This window comes from Anser anser, assembly GCF_964211835.1.
Source record: "Anser anser genome assembly, chromosome: 2".
NCBI classification, from domain to species: Eukaryota; Metazoa; Chordata; class Aves; order Anseriformes; family Anatidae; genus Anser; species Anser anser.
Window position 1 is genome coordinate 25864647 of NC_139721.1, and position 20252 is coordinate 25884898.

General features: G+C 37.4%; 1 protein-coding gene across 3 annotated transcripts in view; it reads left to right on the top strand.

Moving 5' to 3' along the window:
• RUNX1T1 (RUNX1 partner transcriptional co-repressor 1) overlaps positions 1–20252 on the top strand; it is a 114171-nt gene that overhangs the window by 88182 nt on the left and 5737 nt on the right. For all 3 annotated transcript variants that reach the window (XM_083822983.1, XM_083822984.1, XM_083822985.1), the window contains 2 exons: positions 7033–7101; positions 12948–13138. In XM_083822983.1, coding sequence (XP_083679109.1) covers positions 7033–7101; positions 12948–13138 — 260 coding nt within the window. The remainder of the gene's footprint in view (positions 1–7032; positions 7102–12947; positions 13139–20252) is intronic.

Consider the following 20252-nt stretch of genomic DNA (forward strand, 5'->3'; position numbering starts at 1 on the left):
TGTGTCAAGTGATAGCCAATAGCTCTATAAATTAGCTTCAGTCAGTGAAAGGAGGGGTTATGGAAATGCTGTTCCCAACTTCACTAATAAGCCTAGTCCCTAGAGAAGTCCTTCTCAGAAAGAAGCATTCAGGTAATGGCTTATATGAATAGTGTTAAATGTAATGTAAAGAAAGGCTCATAAATATGACATTTGAAAAGTCGATCACATCTGCAGCTTCGGGAAAAACACTTGTGAGGAAACCCCTAGATCAAAAGCAGTGGCAGCCATCTCTACTAAAGCTATGATGCAAAAAGATCCAGGCCATGATGCTTGTAAAAATGGTTCATAGGTAAAAAAGTTAAAAAAGAAAGGAAAATGAGTTTTTGTAATTTCCCCCAACAAACTGGAACTCAAGACGTTCACCAAAACTTTATAGATTTACAATCCAAGAAAGATAGCCATAACAAAACCAGGAAAAGATAAAATGAAGATAAGATGAAATCAGTTCCCTATCTTATCATTTTGCTTGGTTGGAAACAACAAAGTCTGTTTGTTTAATAAGTTATAATGCACAGCCTTTGTAGTCTGACATACCACTCATCTCTGTAGTGCTATGGATAGAATTTAACTGGTTGGAGTCAGTCCATTTCAATTTTAACACGCCACATTTCAGTTATTTGGCTTTAAAAAGTACTCCCTCAGACTTGTGGACATGTAACTTGGATCGCTTCAGTGATGTAGTATTCATATCAATCGTAAATATTGATAAGAAGTGCTTTTATGCCTGACATGTCGGGCACTTACCCGACATGTCAGATACTTAGCTCAGAGTCTATGGAAATTTAATCATTATCTTTCTTCAAATCTGGTAGCAATCTAGTTAACTAAATGAAAACTCCAAACTTTCAGAAGTATAATAAAATTGAAACAGTGTCTGTGGGATTTGAGACACTTCTCTTTAGGGACTTATGTTTTAGTTTTGAAGTGAAAAAGAAGGGATCGAAAAATTTCTCCAATGTTTTAATTACAGTGCCACAACATGTAAATATTGCTTTTTGCTGCATGGATTCTAAATGTCAGTGATTCCCCCTTGTATTTTTTTTTAAATGAAGTAATCCACCCTTTAAATCAATCTTGTCATCTCCACTAGTAAGACGAGAAAAAAAGGGGGCCATATGGCTACCATATCCATGCCTTTTTTTCTTTTTCTTTACGATTAAAATAGCATCAATGAAGTGATAAGTTCTCACTATAAACAGTATGTCATGGTCTTCATCAATAGCTGTTGCTGAAGCACATACTTTCTAAGCTGAAATTTAGCATAGGTAAGTTGGATCCAAAGGAAACTGAAGAAAATTGTGGCCATTTTGAATCACTGGCCTTTTTTTTTTTTTTTTTTCAGCAAGAAGTTTTTGTGCTGCTTTCAATTTGACATCCCTGTAAATCATTCTGAGCTTGACAGTTGCCAGTATCTGATGAGTACTTTCCTGTTGATATTTTTAATTAAGAAATTAAATGAAATATTTGATAATCGGTTTTAATGCAATGTAATCCAATACACGCATTAGCCAGCTACAACAGGTTACACGATCCCATTATTTTCTGAGAGTGCATTGAAGGTAAGATAGGCCCATTCATTTTAGTCTGAATAATACATGTTTATTAAAATCTAAAAATGACTCAGACTTTATATATATTCACTTGATGAACTGTGATGGTCTATGAAGTAAATAATACATCACCTGACTCCTCCATTTCTGCTGAAGAATTTCAGTACTACATATTGCAACAGGACTGAAACACTTTCATCCTAATAGTGAATAATTACACATATCAGACAATGTATACTGAAATACACACAGTAGGATAAATTAAAGATGAGGGTTCTTCAACATCATGGGTTATAAACAAGATCTATAACCTTACTGAGTGCAGCTGTGGCTCTAGATAAGTGGTGTAGGCACACATCAGAAGGTTTGCAGCAGTACTGATATTTTCTATCTGTTGAATTTATCAGAATGGAAATCTTACAAAATAGAGTTTGAAATCTCCAACTCGAGAGTGCCAATGCCTACAGGATTTGCCCCAGGAAGTATATGAACTCTCAGAAGTATATGAATTTGTTAAAAACACATAGGTTAGATAGTTCTTAATACATTTTTAAATGTTAACCCTTTCAGAGTTTGTTTATATTTTTTCAAAGGTTGTTTACCCAAGTACTTTTGGCATTAGCCAGGGCACTCCTGCTGATATTTTTCTGTTCGTGCTGCGATTATAAAATCTTTCCTTTGCCATTTGCGGATAATCAACATTGCTGTGATACGCATGATATTCTCAACATGAGCTAACAGGAATGCTGTGAATACCACAGTAACATTTATAACTTGTAATTCTAGAATGTAAAGCTTCTGTAATACTAGTCACTGATGATATTAAATATTGCTCTTAATCCATTAGCTGCATGGGAGGTTTGGGCTAGATTGTTGCAGAGTGAATTGGATGCTGTTGGGTAGGGCTACACCTGCAGAAACAGCATGCATTTGTATTCTTAGTATTCAGTTCTGACTTCCTTGGGACTATGGTAAATTTTATCCATTCTTTATACCCCTCTTGTCACTGTTGTGGTCTGCAAAAGAACTCGCAGGTGGCACAGAAAAGGAAAAATTCTATTGCTGCTAGTTAGTGGAAATTGGATCTTGAGTGAAGATGAAGGACAAGGTAGTCCAGTAACGCAGTACTGGTGTGGTTTTCCTTTTCTTATTCTTTTTAAATGAGGCCACAACTAAATTTTTAACAGAATTTCATGTATGTTCAAGGGGTGTTATATATAGTAGCCACAAAAATGTATTAGGGGGCAAAGAAGGAACAATATACAAAGAAATACTTGAAACTTATGTTGCCCAATGAAGTCAGCAAAGTAGTCTCATTCAGTATTATACCTCCTCAGATTTGTATCCCTATCATCCAGTAGCTGGAGTAGTACACTTCTGAGTGTGACTCTTATAAGCAAGGCAGTGAATATTTATCAATTGTTCCGAGGAGTTTTTTCTTTGTTGCGTGTGTACTACCAATAGTGTTATATTTATTATAGGGTAGAATGATGTAAAACTTGCGTGTGTAAAGCATATATATTTGTATAAAAGCATACATTTATCATATATGAAATAATCTATGGGCTTTGGCCTGGCTACATGCAGCTTTAAGTATGCTTGAGCCCTAGTGTTCACAATGGCATGTAGGGTAATGTTGTTTCTACCAGTTTTTTTCATAAAGACGATAAATTCTAAAAGGTCCTCAAATGATCAGCTGTTTATCCCCATGTCTTACGATTTTGTAATTATAAGCTTTGATGTCATTATCCAGTGATGAAAACTTCTATTATTTTATATTTTCAATCCATCTTCTGTTCCTTCTTTCCAAATATGGATTGGGGTCTTTGAACAAATCTTTTCCTTTTAAGTCTTTCTATTCTGTTTCCTTATGTTTGGTTCTTACCATGTGAGAGTTCATCTCCTTTATTTGGATATAGCTTTTCATCTCAGTTTCACTTCCCAGATTCATGTTTATTTCTGCTCTTAAAACTCCACATTTCCCTCTTTCACTACTTGTAGTACCTATTCTTTTTATCTTAAAACCACCAAAAATAGGTAATGTACAAGGTTTCTACTTTCTGAACTTCAGAAGCATGGTCAATCAATTGACTGTTGATGATTCATATCCTCAAATGCATTCTTGGAATGAATACGCCAGGGCCTTTATGAAACCTGGCACCATACTGTGACTTTAGGATTTTTTGGGAGTAAATGTTTTCTTCCTTATTTAAAAAAATAAATAAATAAATCCAGAATATACTTAAAATACTATTATTCTTCTATATATTTTACAAAATAATACAATGTCATTGTCTAGTATTCAATAGAATATGAGGGATTAAACAGAGACCAATTTTTTATATTTTTTTCATACTTATATGCCAGTTCAGCAGCTTTCTTCCTGAGAGGTATATTTTATATTAAAATAAAAAATGCCAAAAACATTTTAGATTTAAAAGTCTCTTTTATTTTTACTTCATTTAAGATCTTTGTAAGTAAGTACTGGTTATCCTCATGTATATGTGCTTTTTATGTTCCTTTTTTGGGCTTTTTCACGTGGTCAAGTAGGAGCCAGACTGATAATCTACAAGTGCTCTCAAACCATGCCTTGCTATAAATTTCAAATAAATTCACTGTTATCTATTGTGTTTAGTTTATTCTGTGTAGTAACTTTACCACATTTTAACCATTAACAATTTTTTAAGTTCTGTCTGACACATAAAATATTTTCTGTATGAGCTGTCTTGTTGCTCCAGGTTATTCCTAATTTTGTTTGATAAAATTCTGTTTCCTTCTAGGCAGGATTTTCTTTGACTTCTCGGTACTGCACTCAGTCAGTTAACACAATGTATTCATCCTCATTGTGGCTTTTTTCAGCTGGCTTTTTTGTTCACTGTATTAGGGACTTTGCTCAATTGTGTTAATTTTGTTTAGAATTTGCTAGACTTCCAAACCTGTTGAGATTTTTTGCGTTATATTTTTACTGATCAAGTTCTGTGATTCTTAATATGAAGCACACCTTAGCTTAAAAATAATAATGTAAAACATATCTTCTGGTCATGTCCTGTAGTTTAGCCCCCAGAATAAGATTGTTTTCATGGACTCATCACCACTGACTAAACAATAGCCATGTTAATAATATTTTTCTTGTTTGGAAAATATGTTTTTTATTATCTTTGTAAGTGCTTCTTGTCTTTTTTTGTGTGCCAGTCCAAACTATGGGAAAGTCTCTCACAAGCTCTTGATTTAATTCTTCTTGCAGAGGATCTTATTCCTCATGTAAATAATTTGTGGTTGGAATAAGAGCTTGATTGATGTTTATGTTTTGGAAATTTTAACAATTAGCTGGCAATCTGGTCATTTATGTCATTGAATTCCATTTTTGGAAAGTCATGTGTACCAAAAAATCAGATCCACATCTCTTTATTTTTAATACTGAGTACCATGGTAGAGGGCTTAAATCAGGGCTATGATTCCCTTACAATGGAGAGTACTTTAAATTGCAGAAAAGAAATTAAACCCAAAATACAAGACATGAATGCAACAAAACCCTTGCTTTGCCACATTTGGAGTCTGGTTGTGTCTTGCAGTTATTGCAGGAAAAGCAAATAAGAATGCTTTTATTTTTCGCCTTTAGTTTTTCTGAGCTTTCAAGCAGAATTTTCTGTTGCCTCCTCTGTCCCTGGTTGAACTGGAACTGTTCACATAGGTCCTAAAACCTCCAAAGGATGGGAGAAGTGTACATAATAATATTTGTAGTCTCCAGAATCATATGAACCAACTGATACTGAGAATTTTCACATTTTCAGTATCAGGGCTGAAGCCCTCTATCAGGTCAGTTAAACCAATGTAAATAGTTAGCTGTTTTTGCACACAACTTTATATACACACCCACCATTTTATGCTTGAGAGGTGTGAAATTCTGCCTATAAAAATCCATTTTTAGTGATAAACAGAAGAGCTGGGGAAATCCGCTCAGCTGCCTGTCAGATGGGAAGATTCAATCTGCCCAGTCGGTGTCTGCAGATTCATGTGCTAGAAATTGTGTCTGTGGAGCAGCGGGCAGGGGTTGGGATTCCCTGCTGCCTGCGCAGCTGAAACTGCCCCTGTCATTTCCCCTTTGTTAGCCAGATGCCATATTAAGCCTCCTCTTTTAATTTTTTTTTAAAGTTTCTGTATCATACTCTATATAAACAGTACTGAACTCATGTCCATAGTGGTATAAAAAACACTGCAAAATCGAATGATTCAGCCTTTACCATCAAAAAGGCTACTTTTCCACCAAGTTATCTAATAATAAATTTAATATACAAAAATGAATATAATTAATAAAAATTAAAATAATGATTTAAATACTTTTATTCTGATTCAAAATCAGACATCAAAGAGGATGTTTGATTTCTAGCAAAATCTCTAAAAAAGATGCAAAACCTTTCTAATGTAATTAAGATATTTTGACAATTGAGTTCTATCACACAGGCAGTAGTAATCACAGCAGTGAATCTATCTGTATTTTTAAAAACAGTTCTCCTATGTTACTTTGAAATGCAGTTGATCAGGTTTTAAATTATATTTGTATTTGAAAAGAGCAGCTTTTCATCTGCTGAGAATCTGTATGCTGAATTTCAGGCCAAAGTGAGTTTTTTTCCTGCTTTGTCTGATCTTGTGGCTTTGAAGTCGGCGTGGACGGGATCTTGCTGATTTCAGAGTTCTTAGGCTCATGCCCAGAGGTTAAACCCTTGGAAAAAAAGGAGAGGAGGGGGCAAGAGCTGTCAAAATGTGATTGAAATATATGGGTGAGTTATGAGCTCCAGCTCCCGTGAGGTTGCTGGGTGTGTGTATGTAGGCGCTTAACCTAAAGTTAAAGGTTCTGTTTTCCAAACTTGCGCGGCTACAGTTACCAACACGGGCTCAGATATAGGAAAGCGTATCTCTGAACATATAGAAACACCCCTTTCTTTTTCTGTGGATGGTTTATTTGATCACTGGATTGACATCTCGGCTTTTATCTCTGCTCGTCAGTAGCCAGACAGACCAGAAGTGCCAAATGCGGGCTGCTGCCCTCTTTCTTCTTTCCTTTCATAAACATAATTACAAAGGATGAAGCATGTCACTCCCTCAGTCAGTCTCACAAAGCCAGCTTTAAAAGCATGGAAACTGTCATATAGAGTTGACTTGAAACACTAAAATAAAAATAAAGCGAACGAGTCTCAGCTTGGCTTAAGATGAGACATCCGAGCCCTAAATGTCAATCCAGTCTATCTGAAATTCCTGAGTGAGTGTCTGCCACAGTGCCCTTCTTATTTCATGTAAAGAAAAACTTCATGTGATTTTTGCCTGAGCAATAAGTAAAGGGAAAAGGTATTTCTCTGAGCCCTGTTCGACATCCAAGCGTTGCTTACCATGCTCTTTCTTTTTCCCTCTGCCCCCCGCCCCCTTCCCCCCCCTCCTCCTGCAGAATCGCATCGGGAATTCCTTCACAGGCCTGCGTCTGGATACGTGCCAGAGGAGATCTGGAAGAAAGCTGGTAAGAACTGTTTAAAAACATGAGCTTAGTATTCTGGCAGCTGTGTGCAGTTGTTAACGCACTGATGTGAGGAATAAAAAAAAAAAAAAAAGAAAGGGTTTACTAGTAACAAGAAGAAATTGTATTTAATAATCTTAAACTGGAACTGATCAGAACATGAAATAATCTTTATAATGGAAGCATTTGCTGCTATAGTTAAGGGGCTATCAGTGCTTCCATTACAGACCCCTATTTTCAAGGGTTATAATGGTTCCAGGCTGAAACTTGATATGCTAAGGTTTCAATCTGTTAGCAATTTAAAAAAATGCTTTTGTGGGGTTTTTTTTTTTTTTAATCTTCAATGTTCTTACCTAGCTAAGGTAAGAATTCCCAAAACAGGGAAAAAAAAATAAGTATACCTGTTAAGGAAAAAACCTTTAGATATGCAGTGTAGCCATTATTAATTTCAAAAAGACTTTGTGATCATCAGCCCCAAGTGAAGTCTGGGTTCATAAACCTGGTAAGTGTTCAAATAAGCAAAGAAGGTTGTGTCTCAACTGGTCCTAGTGGTTGCATGGAGATTCATGTCTTCTCCAAGGTTGAAAAGCACCATGGGAAGTTGTTGTGGTTGTGCTGAGTTTTCTTCAACAGTTTGAAACTCTGCCTGAGCACAGGAGTTTCTTGCTGAGGATCCTTTTGTGGTGCTGCAGCCAAACCTTTGCACTTTCACCATCGATATCAGAGCTTCCTTGTTTTCAGAGGGGTCAGGAGTTGGCTCTTGAACCAGAACTGGGTAGTTGAGCTTCTACTCTCACGTGTCCCCACACACATACACGCACTGACAAAGAGAGCTTCTGAACACCAGTACAGCCATGTACTGCAGCTGCCTGAGCAGGACTAATGATCAAATGGCAAATATGCAGCACTTTTGATGCTTTCAAGTGTCCTGTAACTGCTGGGTGTATTTTAGACTAGATGCAGAACACACAAATGGCATAATGTTGTATCAGACAAGAAGTTTGTGTAGCATGGGTTTATCATTTACAGTCAACATTTTTCAATGTGCAACTTATTAGTTTTGGATCTGTTGTAGTTTCTATGAAAAATAACAAAATTGTTACAACTTTTTCTTTTGTCCAAGAATCACGTAGCCTTTGTAACTCAATGCCCACAGTATTTTTCAGAGTTTGTTTTGCCATATTTATGTTAACATCCTAAGTGAAAAATAAGAAAAAAATGTGCAGTCCCAGGAAGCCTTACAGAGAAGCATTATGCATGGGAATTTCAGGAATTTTATTTCTCTTGCAGTATCCAGGTTTTGATGTCATTTGGCATATCAGGCCATTTCTGACTCCAATAGAAGAAAAAAAAATCTTCATATGCTAGCATACAAGTTAAATGAAGCTTTTGGCCTGAGTTATAAAACTGGATGTGCATCCTCATCATGTTTATCCAGATATGGTAGTATAAAGGAACTGAGACATGTCATGTAGTGAACAATTATGTCATCAGTTATTCTGAAACATTTTTTTTTTCTTTCTACCCTTTTCTGGACTCTGTTTTCATGCTGATGTGGCTTTCAGTCAGATTCCCTTTATTAAGGGTGTCTGTGAACTGGAGAAGAAAAAAATCTGACCTGCTACAGGATGCATACCCCTATCTGTTACTAACAGTAGTAAAAAATCAGAAGACATAATGCTTTTAATAAATCATTGGCCTTCATTTTCAAGAGAGTGCACTGAAGCTGGAGATCTCCCCAGTTTCATAAGCAGTTCAAGGCAGTAAAAGTGCAATTCAGTGCCTGTAAGAACAGGTCTCTAATGCCATTTGAGATGCTGTGTAGTTTCCTGGCTGGGCTGCAACTGCCAGCCTAGAAGGCTGCAAATCTCTCACAAGTCATTTCTGCTAGCTCAGTGTGGATATCTTGGTGTCTCAAATGGCCATAAAGACCGATGTGTAGACAGCTGAATTAAGTGTAAAAAGCCTGATTGAGAAGCTGAATCCATTGAACTGAAAGAACTTGGCACAAAAACAGTTAATAAGCAACCCCAAAGTCATCTGAACCAGCAAATCATGTGTAAAAGGGATTCACTTTAAACTTTTTGAAATTGATAGACTCCAGTGCAATTCTTTAAGTATACCAAGTTGAGCACATGCTTTTGTGATTGTTGGAGCAAGCACGTAGCACACATCACCTTGTAAATTAAAGCCATGTGAACTCAATTCAGTTTCATATGTCAATGGAACAGAAAGTCATCAGTGTCCTGATTAATGACATTGAATAATAGTTATGCAGATGAAGAATCCAAGCCACGTTCTCAGTGTCCTCAGTGGTCAAGAGCAAGGCAGGCATGTAAAGAGGGCCAGTCGGATCAGAGGTTGGATGACTTGCTTCGTGGAAATACTTATTCCTCTTAATTAAATACTGAGGTGATCTCAGGCCCTTTACGAGTTGCTGTCTTAGCTTCTTTCAGTTTAATGGGGAGACCATCCTCCAGCCATCCCCTGTCACACAGCAAGATCTACTGCTCATGGCAGTCCAGATGAAGTGCTGGAATTACCAAAAAGGCATGGGATGACTATACTTTCTCATGCAAAGACAGTAAAACTCCTGCATGTTCGCCAGGGTACTCCTGAGAAAAAAATTACACATTTTGTGATGTGAAGGTGAGATAACTCACATCACCAACTCCCAGTGGCCTTCTTTGATAGGTCAGCCTGAGAGGGAGGTGATGCAAATGTCACAGTAACAGTGCCTCATCCCTGTCCATCACCTTTTCTTTTCTCATGATGTGGACTGAGGGTGCCTATGATGTGAGGGAGGTGCCCAGGAGCTGCCGTCATCATGTCAGGTTACATACAGCAGTGAATGATGAGTTGTGGAAGTGAAGGAACATTTCAGCTGAATTCTGAAGAAAAGACAAGGGAATTTAGAGCAAGAATGCTTAGCAGTAATTGGAAAATGGAGGATGCACATAAATGTATCTTAGATATTTAGTTTAAAAACCTACTGATTCAAGTTTTCTGATATTTGAATCTAATCTAATCTGTTTTCTGGAAAAGGAGCGGCATTCTGTAGTGCTTGATAGCTTAAAATTGTCAAGGCAAATAAAATCTACTTCACTGTCACTCATAACTTTTCCTCCACAAATATTACAGTTTTTATTCTTATCTGAAACTACAATGCCTGTATTCTATGGCTATGAAATACCTGTAGGTACTGGAAACATATCTTTTAAGGAGACGTGGACAAAATCAATGATAGTAAATTTTATTTTTAATAAATTGGGTGTCATGAGTTGGATGTCATGAGTCACAATATTGAAATCATGTGACCAAAAAGCACTGTAGTTTAACTTTGCTTTCATTTTTAGTATATCATTACACAAATTTTGCTGTTAAAGGTAATGGAAATACTAACGTCCAATCCATAGTTTATGCCAATTAAAATATCTAACCCCTTTTCCTTCAACACATGGACTCATATGTACTTGTAGCACCTTCACACACTCAGAAGCTTTGCAAAAAAACATGACATAGAAGTTAGAATATAAGGTTCAATTTTTATATTTGGATTGAAAAGAGGTAGATTATTTAGGATTAAAAGCTATAAAATTAGAAGTCTCTGTAAAATGTTGGGGTACTCTGCTTCCAAATTAAAATAATAGATGAAACTGTCATTTCTAACCACTGCAAACATTTCAGCATAAGATTGAGCTTATATGATGTAATGAAAGTGCATCATACCATACAAAGATAATTTCTATTCCATAGTAAATATCAGCAAGAATACAGATTTTCGCGAAGAAATCTACTTTGTTAATAACTGCAGTTCATAGATGCAAAACGTCTGTATTTAAGTTGCCTCATTTTTATAAAAATGGTAATAAAATTGCATCTGTATGTTTGCCTGTGTATATTTCTTTTCTCACGATCAGTGAATGTTTGCAGTTGGTAATAAATATTCAAGCACCTTGCAAATGTCCTACCAATTCCCTTTGCTGATCTGTGTGTGCCTGTGGGACTAGAATAGGAATGCATAATTTAAATATAAATTGCCTGATTTGCATATACAATTAGTCTAGCTGCAGCTTTGATCGTAAGCAAAAATTATTGTCCTGTATTGCCACTTAGATAGAATTTTAATTCACCTTGAATATTCAAAGTAAATTAAGCCTTGGCTGTATGGTTGAAGGGTATGATTTTTCCTCTCCTGAGGCTTTCCCCTAAACAACATTTATGGTAGGGTAATATAAGGGCATATTTTCAGCCTCATAAAAATAAAGGCATAAGTTTTATCTCTTAATTCCCCCCTCCCCACACCCAAAAACTTCAGCTGAAACATCTCTCACAGACACACACACATGGAGCACACACAACAAATAATACAACTCTTCTTTCATTTTAATTAATTCAATTTTAGTCAGTACATGGCTTAAAAATGTATCAATTGCAATTGTACTTGGCTTAATAATTGAAAATGGAAACTTCATGTAGTGGCTTAAAATAACAAATGCAGAGCTATGGGACATCAAAACTCGACAGTTTCTGACTTAGTATCTGTATGGAAGAGTTAGGTCTATGTGTGCATACACACAAATACATTTGAAGGAGCCTCCGAACTCAAACCCTTAACACAATTGTAATACTTAAATTTTAATCTACAGTAAATTTTTTTATTAGAAATCTATGTTTTTAATTAAACAGAACATTTAATTAAGGTGGTTTTTAAGTGGATGAAACAATTAAGTGCAAACACTTGAATGAAACATGTCATAATTAGTTTTAATAGAGTGTTAATTGGTACTGGGTTTGCCAAGTTAATAATTACTGCTTATTAAATTTTCAATTAATCATTGTCATTTTGCTTTGAATAAAGATGAAAATTAGATAAACTAATTCAGGGGGAGGATGGTTTCCTTGTTAATTAGAGCAGTTAATTAAAAAAAAAATTACTTTTTTTAGTTGTCAATTAAAAGACTGTTCATTAGTAAAATCTTTGCATTCTTCCTGCATCAAAACCCAAATAACTAATTTGTGACAATTCATGTTTTCTGGAATAAAAGATATGACACAAGTATATACTGAAGAAACAGCTCATAGCGACTTAGTTATTTTACAAAAACATTAGCCTTTGTATGTAATGAAGCAGTGTGCCCTGACTGAGTTTTAATTGTGCACTGGAGTCTTGTTGGCTTTGGTGTGCTCAAGGGCTCTGCAGCGTCAGGAAGTCGAGTCTTTGCCATGTAAACATCAGTGTGTAGAGGAGATCAATAGGTCAAAGGAATGTTCATAAACAAATTTTAATTCTGGCTTGTAAAATTATATGTCCAGGAAAAGATATTAGACGAATGATTTAATTTTTTTAAACAAAACCTTCGGTGTTTCATGTATCTATTTTTTACATACAGAAAAAAAATGTTAATGACTGAATCCTGTCTTAATTTCCAAAGCTTAAAGATACCATTCTGAAAAAGTCTGTAATATTATGTCTTATGTAATAATTCTTGCTGAACATATTCATCAATCTGGTGTGCTGCAAAACCAATTTTCCAAGTAAAATCATCTAAAAGATTACAAAAACAATGCACCAGCAATCTGAAATGTCTGTACCTATTGAAGTACTAACTGTGAATCAAAATAGCAAGAATCACCACAAGTGTTAGAGATTTCTGAGAGATTTGGTGATGTGGAAGTAAAGAAGCAACAGGGTGGTCTTGAAGAGTCTTGAGGAATCAGATTCATCTTGGTCCTTCTCACCATGAAGACACAATACAGTAGCCTAACTGCTGCATTTCGTGCATTACTTCTGCATAGCCCTGTGCCAAACATCCTGTGCTGATGAGGATTTCTTCCCTCCTTTGCAGAGGAAGCTGTCAATGAAGTTAAACGTCAGGCAATGGCCGAGTTGCAGAAGGCAGTGTCAGAGGCCGAGCGGAAAGCTCACGACATGATCACTTCCGAGAGAGCTAAAATGGAGCGCACTGTTGCCGAAGCCAAGCGCCAGGCTGCAGAGGATGCACTAGCTGTTATCAATCAGCAAGAGGATTCAAGCGAGGTAAGTAAGGTCTTTGCTGGACAGGCACCTCTCTATCCAAGTGCACTCACTAGCTAGCAGCCCCATGCTAGGTTGTTTTTGTCAGAGCTTGAACCTGCTTTGTCTCCTCTGATGAAAAATTAGCGATAGTTGCTGTTTGGGAAGGTGGAGAATGGATGTCTTTGTATTGAATCTTCTCAAGTATCTTAATGGCTTCATCTGAGTTCAAAAATATGAAAACCATTGTGATGCTGGAAGAAAATAGGATCTGTACAATTACCTGGAACAGGAAATAGGATGACATGAAGCTGTCATCAACCTTAGGTGTGCCTGAGCTGGCTTAAATCTACCTGGCACAGGCTATTCATGTGACATGAGGAGTTCAGTGCCTGCTATTAACTATTTGGACATTCTCACTGGATGTATACTACAGGCACATGCAGACCTCCAAATTTTCTTGCCTACATGGTCATCTGAGCCCAAAATAGCTAAAGGACTTGAGCTGCAGTGACACCTCTTAACTGATGTTCAGGATTACATATAATGTATGTTTCTCTTCTAATTTAGCATTTCACTAGCTTTATTTTCAAGCTCTTCAAACTGCTGATACTGAGTTGATAACAACAGTATATGGTGGAAAATATTTCATGTTCAGATCTAATTTAAACAAAAACAAAACAAAACAAAAAACAACAGTCATTTATGAGATTATAGAGCAAAGTAGCTAAAAGCTTTTCTGGGGAAGGTGTTGGGTGTAGAAGCTATTAGTAAAAGTTCCTGTAGGACAGAAATATATGTGGATTTACAAGTGTTTCCTTAATTTGAATGTGTTAATTTGACTGCAGGGTATATTTGAGAGTTGAAGAGTGGGCAAACAGTATTTGGAAAGAAGAAAAATAAACTGAAACAACAACAGAGTGTAAAACAAGAATAAGCATGTTAAGCCCTGATTTACTTTCAAACTTGAGTGTGGGAACCTCGAATTCCTGCGATACAGGGGACACAGCAGCACCAACAGCAGGAAGCTAGGAGTAAAAGACCAGGGTGTGATTTACCAGTGCTGCAGAATTTTGCATCCATTACAGACAAATAATGATGTCCTAGGTTAAAATTGCCTTTAAAGACAGACATGACACAAATTACACCAGGTATTTCTATATAATCTTTGTTTCTTAAGGCCACTGAAATGAAAGTACATTACTTTCATAGCCTATTTACTGTTTCTGTACTGAGATCTTGGCTGTAGTAAAAATACTTTTTAATGTAAGTTCTAAATTGCAGGGAGTTGGAAAAATATCTGATAGCAGTACCTGTTGTGTGGTGTTATGTATTAGTGTACATTACTGTCAAAGCACTTTTCCTGGATTGTATGGGTCACGTTGTAGAAGAGTGACTTAAGTTGAAAGATGCAGATTAGGTAGCTGAAGCATGCTGAGAAAACTGGCAAAAGTCATGAGCAGATAAGCCAGTGGCATACTGCAGTATGCATCCATAATTTGTGGGAGCGTAAGATTTTAATTCATACCAGGCTTCTCCAGAGATGAAAGACTATTGTGGGATCACTGAATGCCCAAAGTTTCTCCTTAATGTGTAGCAGATGAATAACAAGGAGACAAAAGGAATTGATTTTCAGCATCTGAAAGTTTCTCAAGAAGAAAGGGACCAGGAGAAGTATATGTACCCTTTAAGTATTAACTGTTCCATTGCAGATTAAATGAGACATAAATTCAATTTATTGGCATTTTGTATCTGAGATATTCAAGGACATTTTTCGTACACTGTGTTCATAGAAATGACATTTGTCTGACTTAGCATCCTTAAAGAGCTATCATTTTATGTGTGTATATATACAAGAGATTCCCATTATCAAAACCAAAATTCCAAAGGTAAATGCCTCAGAGGAAATTGCAAATTAAATCTATTTAGTGAACCGTTGTAGTGTAGGCAGGACAGATGAAGGCCTTATGTGCCAGTGCATACAGGCCATTCTTCTACAAGTAAATGCATATCCAGACTCATTTGTGTGCTGTAATTCACTCCTGAGCAGTCATAGCTCTGGAAAAGGCTGTATGACAACAGACATCTTAACTTCATCTTCAGAAGAATTGCTTATGAGGTTGTTCACTTCTTGGAACCAGAACTTTAAAAAAGGGCAAATAATTCTTTTAATTTCATTCTAATGAAATATGACTCATAGGGTTACAGATGTTCTCAGAGCTGTTCATAGTCGAGGAGGATACAAGCCTTCTGGACCTAGACAAAACTACATACTTAGGACCTATTTAGTGGCCTAGTCCTGCAGCTTTCACTCTGGTGGTCATAAGTGGCACATCAGGGTGGCTGTTTTGAGAAGTAAAATGCAGGTTTTAATAGACCTCGGTGTTTACAGGTGCCTGGTTAATTCTGAAGGCAGATGACAAGGATACTTAATAGTATGTGTGTCCAGTTCTTACTGGTACGTCTTCAACTTCCAATTATGCCAAACTCCAACCAAGTAGGTCATGCTTCCCACAACTACCTGTTGACTTAGGCTGTCTCTTCTTTTTTTTTGATAACACATGGAAAAATGGACCAGTCTTTTCCTTCATCTTCGAGGACAGGAGATCAGTTTGTTAGTGTTTGAGAAGTGTCTCTTTGGAGATGAGACCCTGTGTTTATTGGGGCTGAGGAACAGAACTTCACAGTTACTTGGGTGTTCATTATCTTTCGATCTCTCTGTGAATATTCCTTTTCATTTGTCTGGGTTGTAAGTCTCCATAAACCTTTCTGTGTACAAAGTTGTTTACAACTTTCAGCTGTACTCTGTAAATATGTATATCCAGGACTAGAATAGTTTCAAGTTTGAGGGCATTCTAATAGCAGCTCCTGAAGTCTTAGAAGCATAGAAGAAGGTACAGCACCTCTCCTTATTTCTTATCCTTGGTGAGATATTACTCCAAGGCCTGCAAGAGAGCTTAGTATAGGCTGCTATACAACCTCTGTGCAGTTCCTGACAGCATATTTCTCCCACGGGTGTCATTTGTTCTTTTGGCTGTGGAAACTATGGATGGAGATGGGAATTTGGCACCATATTTCTGATGTTTCTGATATAAATTTCATCTGCCACAGCCACTCCCTGTCTGTTGGCAAGTTTTCTCCCTTACAGTTCTTCATTTGTTATTTAGTAAAATGCAGCCTGGACCTAACTGAGGTTTCTTGGAGCTGCTTTGGTCTGAGGACTTTGGGCCATGATTTCTATTGCAGTCTGCTCTGGAGCCCAAAACAATATCTGGGCCTAAGACTCTAGATTTTTGTAATTATTGTTTTTTTAAGATGATGTGCTCTCTTCCAAGACCTTTCAGAAGTTTCACATAGAGAAGTATATGTGTGTGTGTATTTGGAACCAGAAAACGTGGCTTCCATGACTGAAAAAAACAAACAAACAAAAAAAACCACATTGCAGTTGACATGTGGAGCTGACTAGAGCAATCTCACCAGATTTTACTGGCCTCAATGTCTGTACATTTACTTTTTGAAAATTTCCACAGCTTCTCAGCATAAGCTCTTGCAACTGACTAGAGCATTTTCATTATTTTCTGTTATCACAAGGAGAGATTGGATGAGGACCAGTGAACAGAGCACACTGTTGTTGGAAAGCAAAAGAACAAGAGAAGGCCTACCTGTCAGCATGATTGTTCTTGAACCACAAATTATTTCTTTACCAGTTTCTTACAGTTGCTTGACAAAAGATGACCCATTCATCAGTAGTTGACTTGGCTAAGTACAGAAACATGTGTGAGCAGCCTACTCTTTAATGACTGCCGTGCTTGCTTTGGCTGCAATATACTGTTGTGCAAATCAATTTTAATAGTAAGGGTGAACAGCTTAGCAAAGAGACTGGCTGCCCAGATTGTAGGGAGGAGGGCAGGGGGAGAATTAAAACATCTGTCTTTCTGCTCTGGTATAAAATGCCACTGAAAAATCTGACAGTCAGTGTTCTTCCTCGCTTTTAGTAGGGTGGGGGCTGGGGACAGCAAAGGAGCACAAATGTTTCATTTCTCTCTACTTAAAGCAGATGCTGACATCTGCTCAGATAAAACAAGTATGTAACTGGTCCAACACTGCTTTTAAGAGATGTGTAATGTTAAGGCTTGTTTACATTGCAGCAGCTTATGTTGTATGTGAACATCACACTTACCTGACATTTTGAAGACAGCTGGGCTCAATCTCTGCTGACCAATCCACTGAGACCAGGATTGTGCCAGCAAACCTGACTCTGAGTATCAGATGCTGTGATATAGGCAAGCCCCATTTTCTGGGCTGACATTGAATTTATGCATGTCAGCTAATGTTTAAATTTTTTTTTTTTTGGCTGGGCATCTCTTAGAAAGCAGCAGTTTATTCTCTGTACTGGCGGGTGGTACAGAGGCACCAGAGCCCTGGGTTCAGCACAGGATCAGTCTAGATGTGATGTGAACACTGGCACTGCCCCAGGCTGCTAAGCTAAGCCTGTCTAGCCAGCTTGCCACATCCCTTCAATATGATTCTCCACACTTGTGTTTTCAGGATGCAGCTTCTCCATGCAAGCTTGTATGAACACAGGTATACTTCACACACAATAAACAGTAGCTTGGGTAAGCCTTGACTGTTCAGTGATAGGGCTAACTATTAGAAACATCTTAAGCCTTGAATGTCTTTGTAAGGTGTACTGCATTTAGAAGTACCATGGGAATTTCCAAAGAATGTGTTTCCCATTCTAAAAGGTCTTTGATAGAATCAGTCCTCATTTATGCCACTGTTGTTTCAGTGATCTCTAGATTCTTTCTCTTCTGGTTAGCAGTGATTGAGTGCTGAATGCCATGGTCATTGAAGAACCTGGAAAAATCCCTGCTTCTTTTCCTGGTAAACTGTGGAAAACCAGAATTTGTCAAAAATGACAAAGTAGTGTTTGATACTGTATTATGGCATTTCAGAGTTCATCATCTCTTAGACATACCAAGGTCCTCAAGGTCCTTTTTATTTTTTCCCCTTTCTTTCTTTAAACCATCTCTACTCTGAGTCTCAGATGGAGGTGTCAGAGAAAAGCAAATGCCCAACTGTGGTTAAATGTTTCAGAGATTAAAGTGATGGGATGGGCAAAATTATTGACAAATATGTATCCTGGTACTGGAGACCACAGAAATGGAGAGCATTTGTTTTGAGAATTTTCATGATGGCAAACAGAAGTTTCTGAGTTCTGTTTGAAGATGGAAGCTTAAGTGGATGAGAATTAAGAGTCTGACCTAAGATAAGGCTTTGACCTAAGACTGATGTTCCTTGTCAGTTGAAAGAAGAGGATGAAATATGATCACTGGCATAGATTCGGAGTGAGATTCCCATCTGGTGTAATTTAGCCCAATTTCATTGAATTAATCCATTTTCAGGGTAGTGAAGTTAAATTGAATTATGTAGTCTGAGAATCTGGCCTTTTGTATAACCTCAATGTTTCACAGGAAAATCAATGCAGAGTTAAACTATAATCCAGTCCTCCTCATAGTTTTAGCTACATCTGGAACTCTATAAAACACAAGCTGGAAGTGCAGTATAGTAAGTCTCTCCCCAGAGACAGAGAAAATAGACAGGAGAGGCTTTGAGAGATCCACTACTCTTTTTCCCAATGCATGATCAGCTGTAGCTGTGTTGTAACTGTAATATCCCTGTTTTGTCTGTGTTTTAGTGATGAAGATTCCCCAGTATTTGAAGTGCATCATCCCAGCATAGACAGTATTCCAGGCTGGGCTTTGCCAGCACTGGGAGGTAGTCTTAACTCAGGTATCAAGCTGTCCATAGTCCCCTTTGTATGTCCTGGTATATGATGTTTGCCACCTTGTCACCAACATGACATTGTGGTCCTCTGTTATCTGAGATGCCATGTATGCAGTTCAGCCTCTGTGATCCATTTCCTCCTTGCTTCTGGCTCGTACAGAAATACCTGCTTAGGCCTTATACCAACCTCTCAAACTTCCCGGGAGAGAAGATGCCTTGAGCATGGTCAATCCCATAGTGAGTTCAGCTCTGTCCACGATGTCTAGATCAATGGAGAACATGTGAGCAGAGGTTTACCAAGTACAGCCCAGGCCATTAACCAGCAACTTGAACTTGTTTTTTCTTCAGTAGAATGTGGATTCTGAAGCTATCCTCCAGCAACATGAACAGAAAACATGCATTGCCAAAGCTTACAGTTGTTGATCACTATCTCTACTGCTGTTTTTCACTGCTTATACATGGAAAGGAGCAGCCAGTGGTCACAGTGGTGAGGACTGTGTAGGACAGAGAGTTCAGTGTGTCAAATCCAGCTGCTATTGTACAAGCTCCTCATGGCACATGTGCTTGTTTATGCTAATTTACACCGTCGTAATTCTTAAATGCAATAATTTGTTGCATAAATGTGAGCTGTAAAATTTATTTTGAAATTCTTGCATTTTACATGCTTTTATTCCCACAATTACATTAAAGCTGTAATGACCTGTTAAATTATAAATAATATGTGCAGTGGACAAAATCACGTACTAGACAATGTAGGACACATTAAGTAAATCATGTAAGGAACCAACTTAGAGCTTTGTCACTTCATTAAAATCTTGCACTTATTTATCACTTTACATGTTCTGCACAGGCTGATAGTTAACTGATGACTATTCAAATTAAAAAGCTGGACCTGTAACGTTAAAATTTAAATGTCTGTTTTCTGACATTAATACAGACATTACAGTAAGAAACCAAAACACTGTATGGTGGCTCTGGTCAGGTCTAGAAGTCAGTTCTGTCTGTGTAGATGTGTCCTCCCCAATAAGGGAAGCAAAATGAAGATACTTCAGAAATTGGCCTGTATTAACTAGATAGATTTTTGAATAGAGAAAGTTTGCCATCCCCATAATAAACTAGAGCATGCTCTTCAGTGGTGCAGTAGGATCTCCATAAGGGAGGGATTTCTGCACCTGGGCAGGTGCTGGTTGACTTCAGCATTTTTCCATGTGAGGAAAACTGCCATTTCAGAAACGTCTGCATGGGGAGGTTTTGTACATGTGTATTTGTTTTCAGATTAGGGGATTAAGGGAAATACGGACCAAGCCCAGGGATGGCAATTTAGCTGGAAATGAATAGCTAGAAGGTCAGC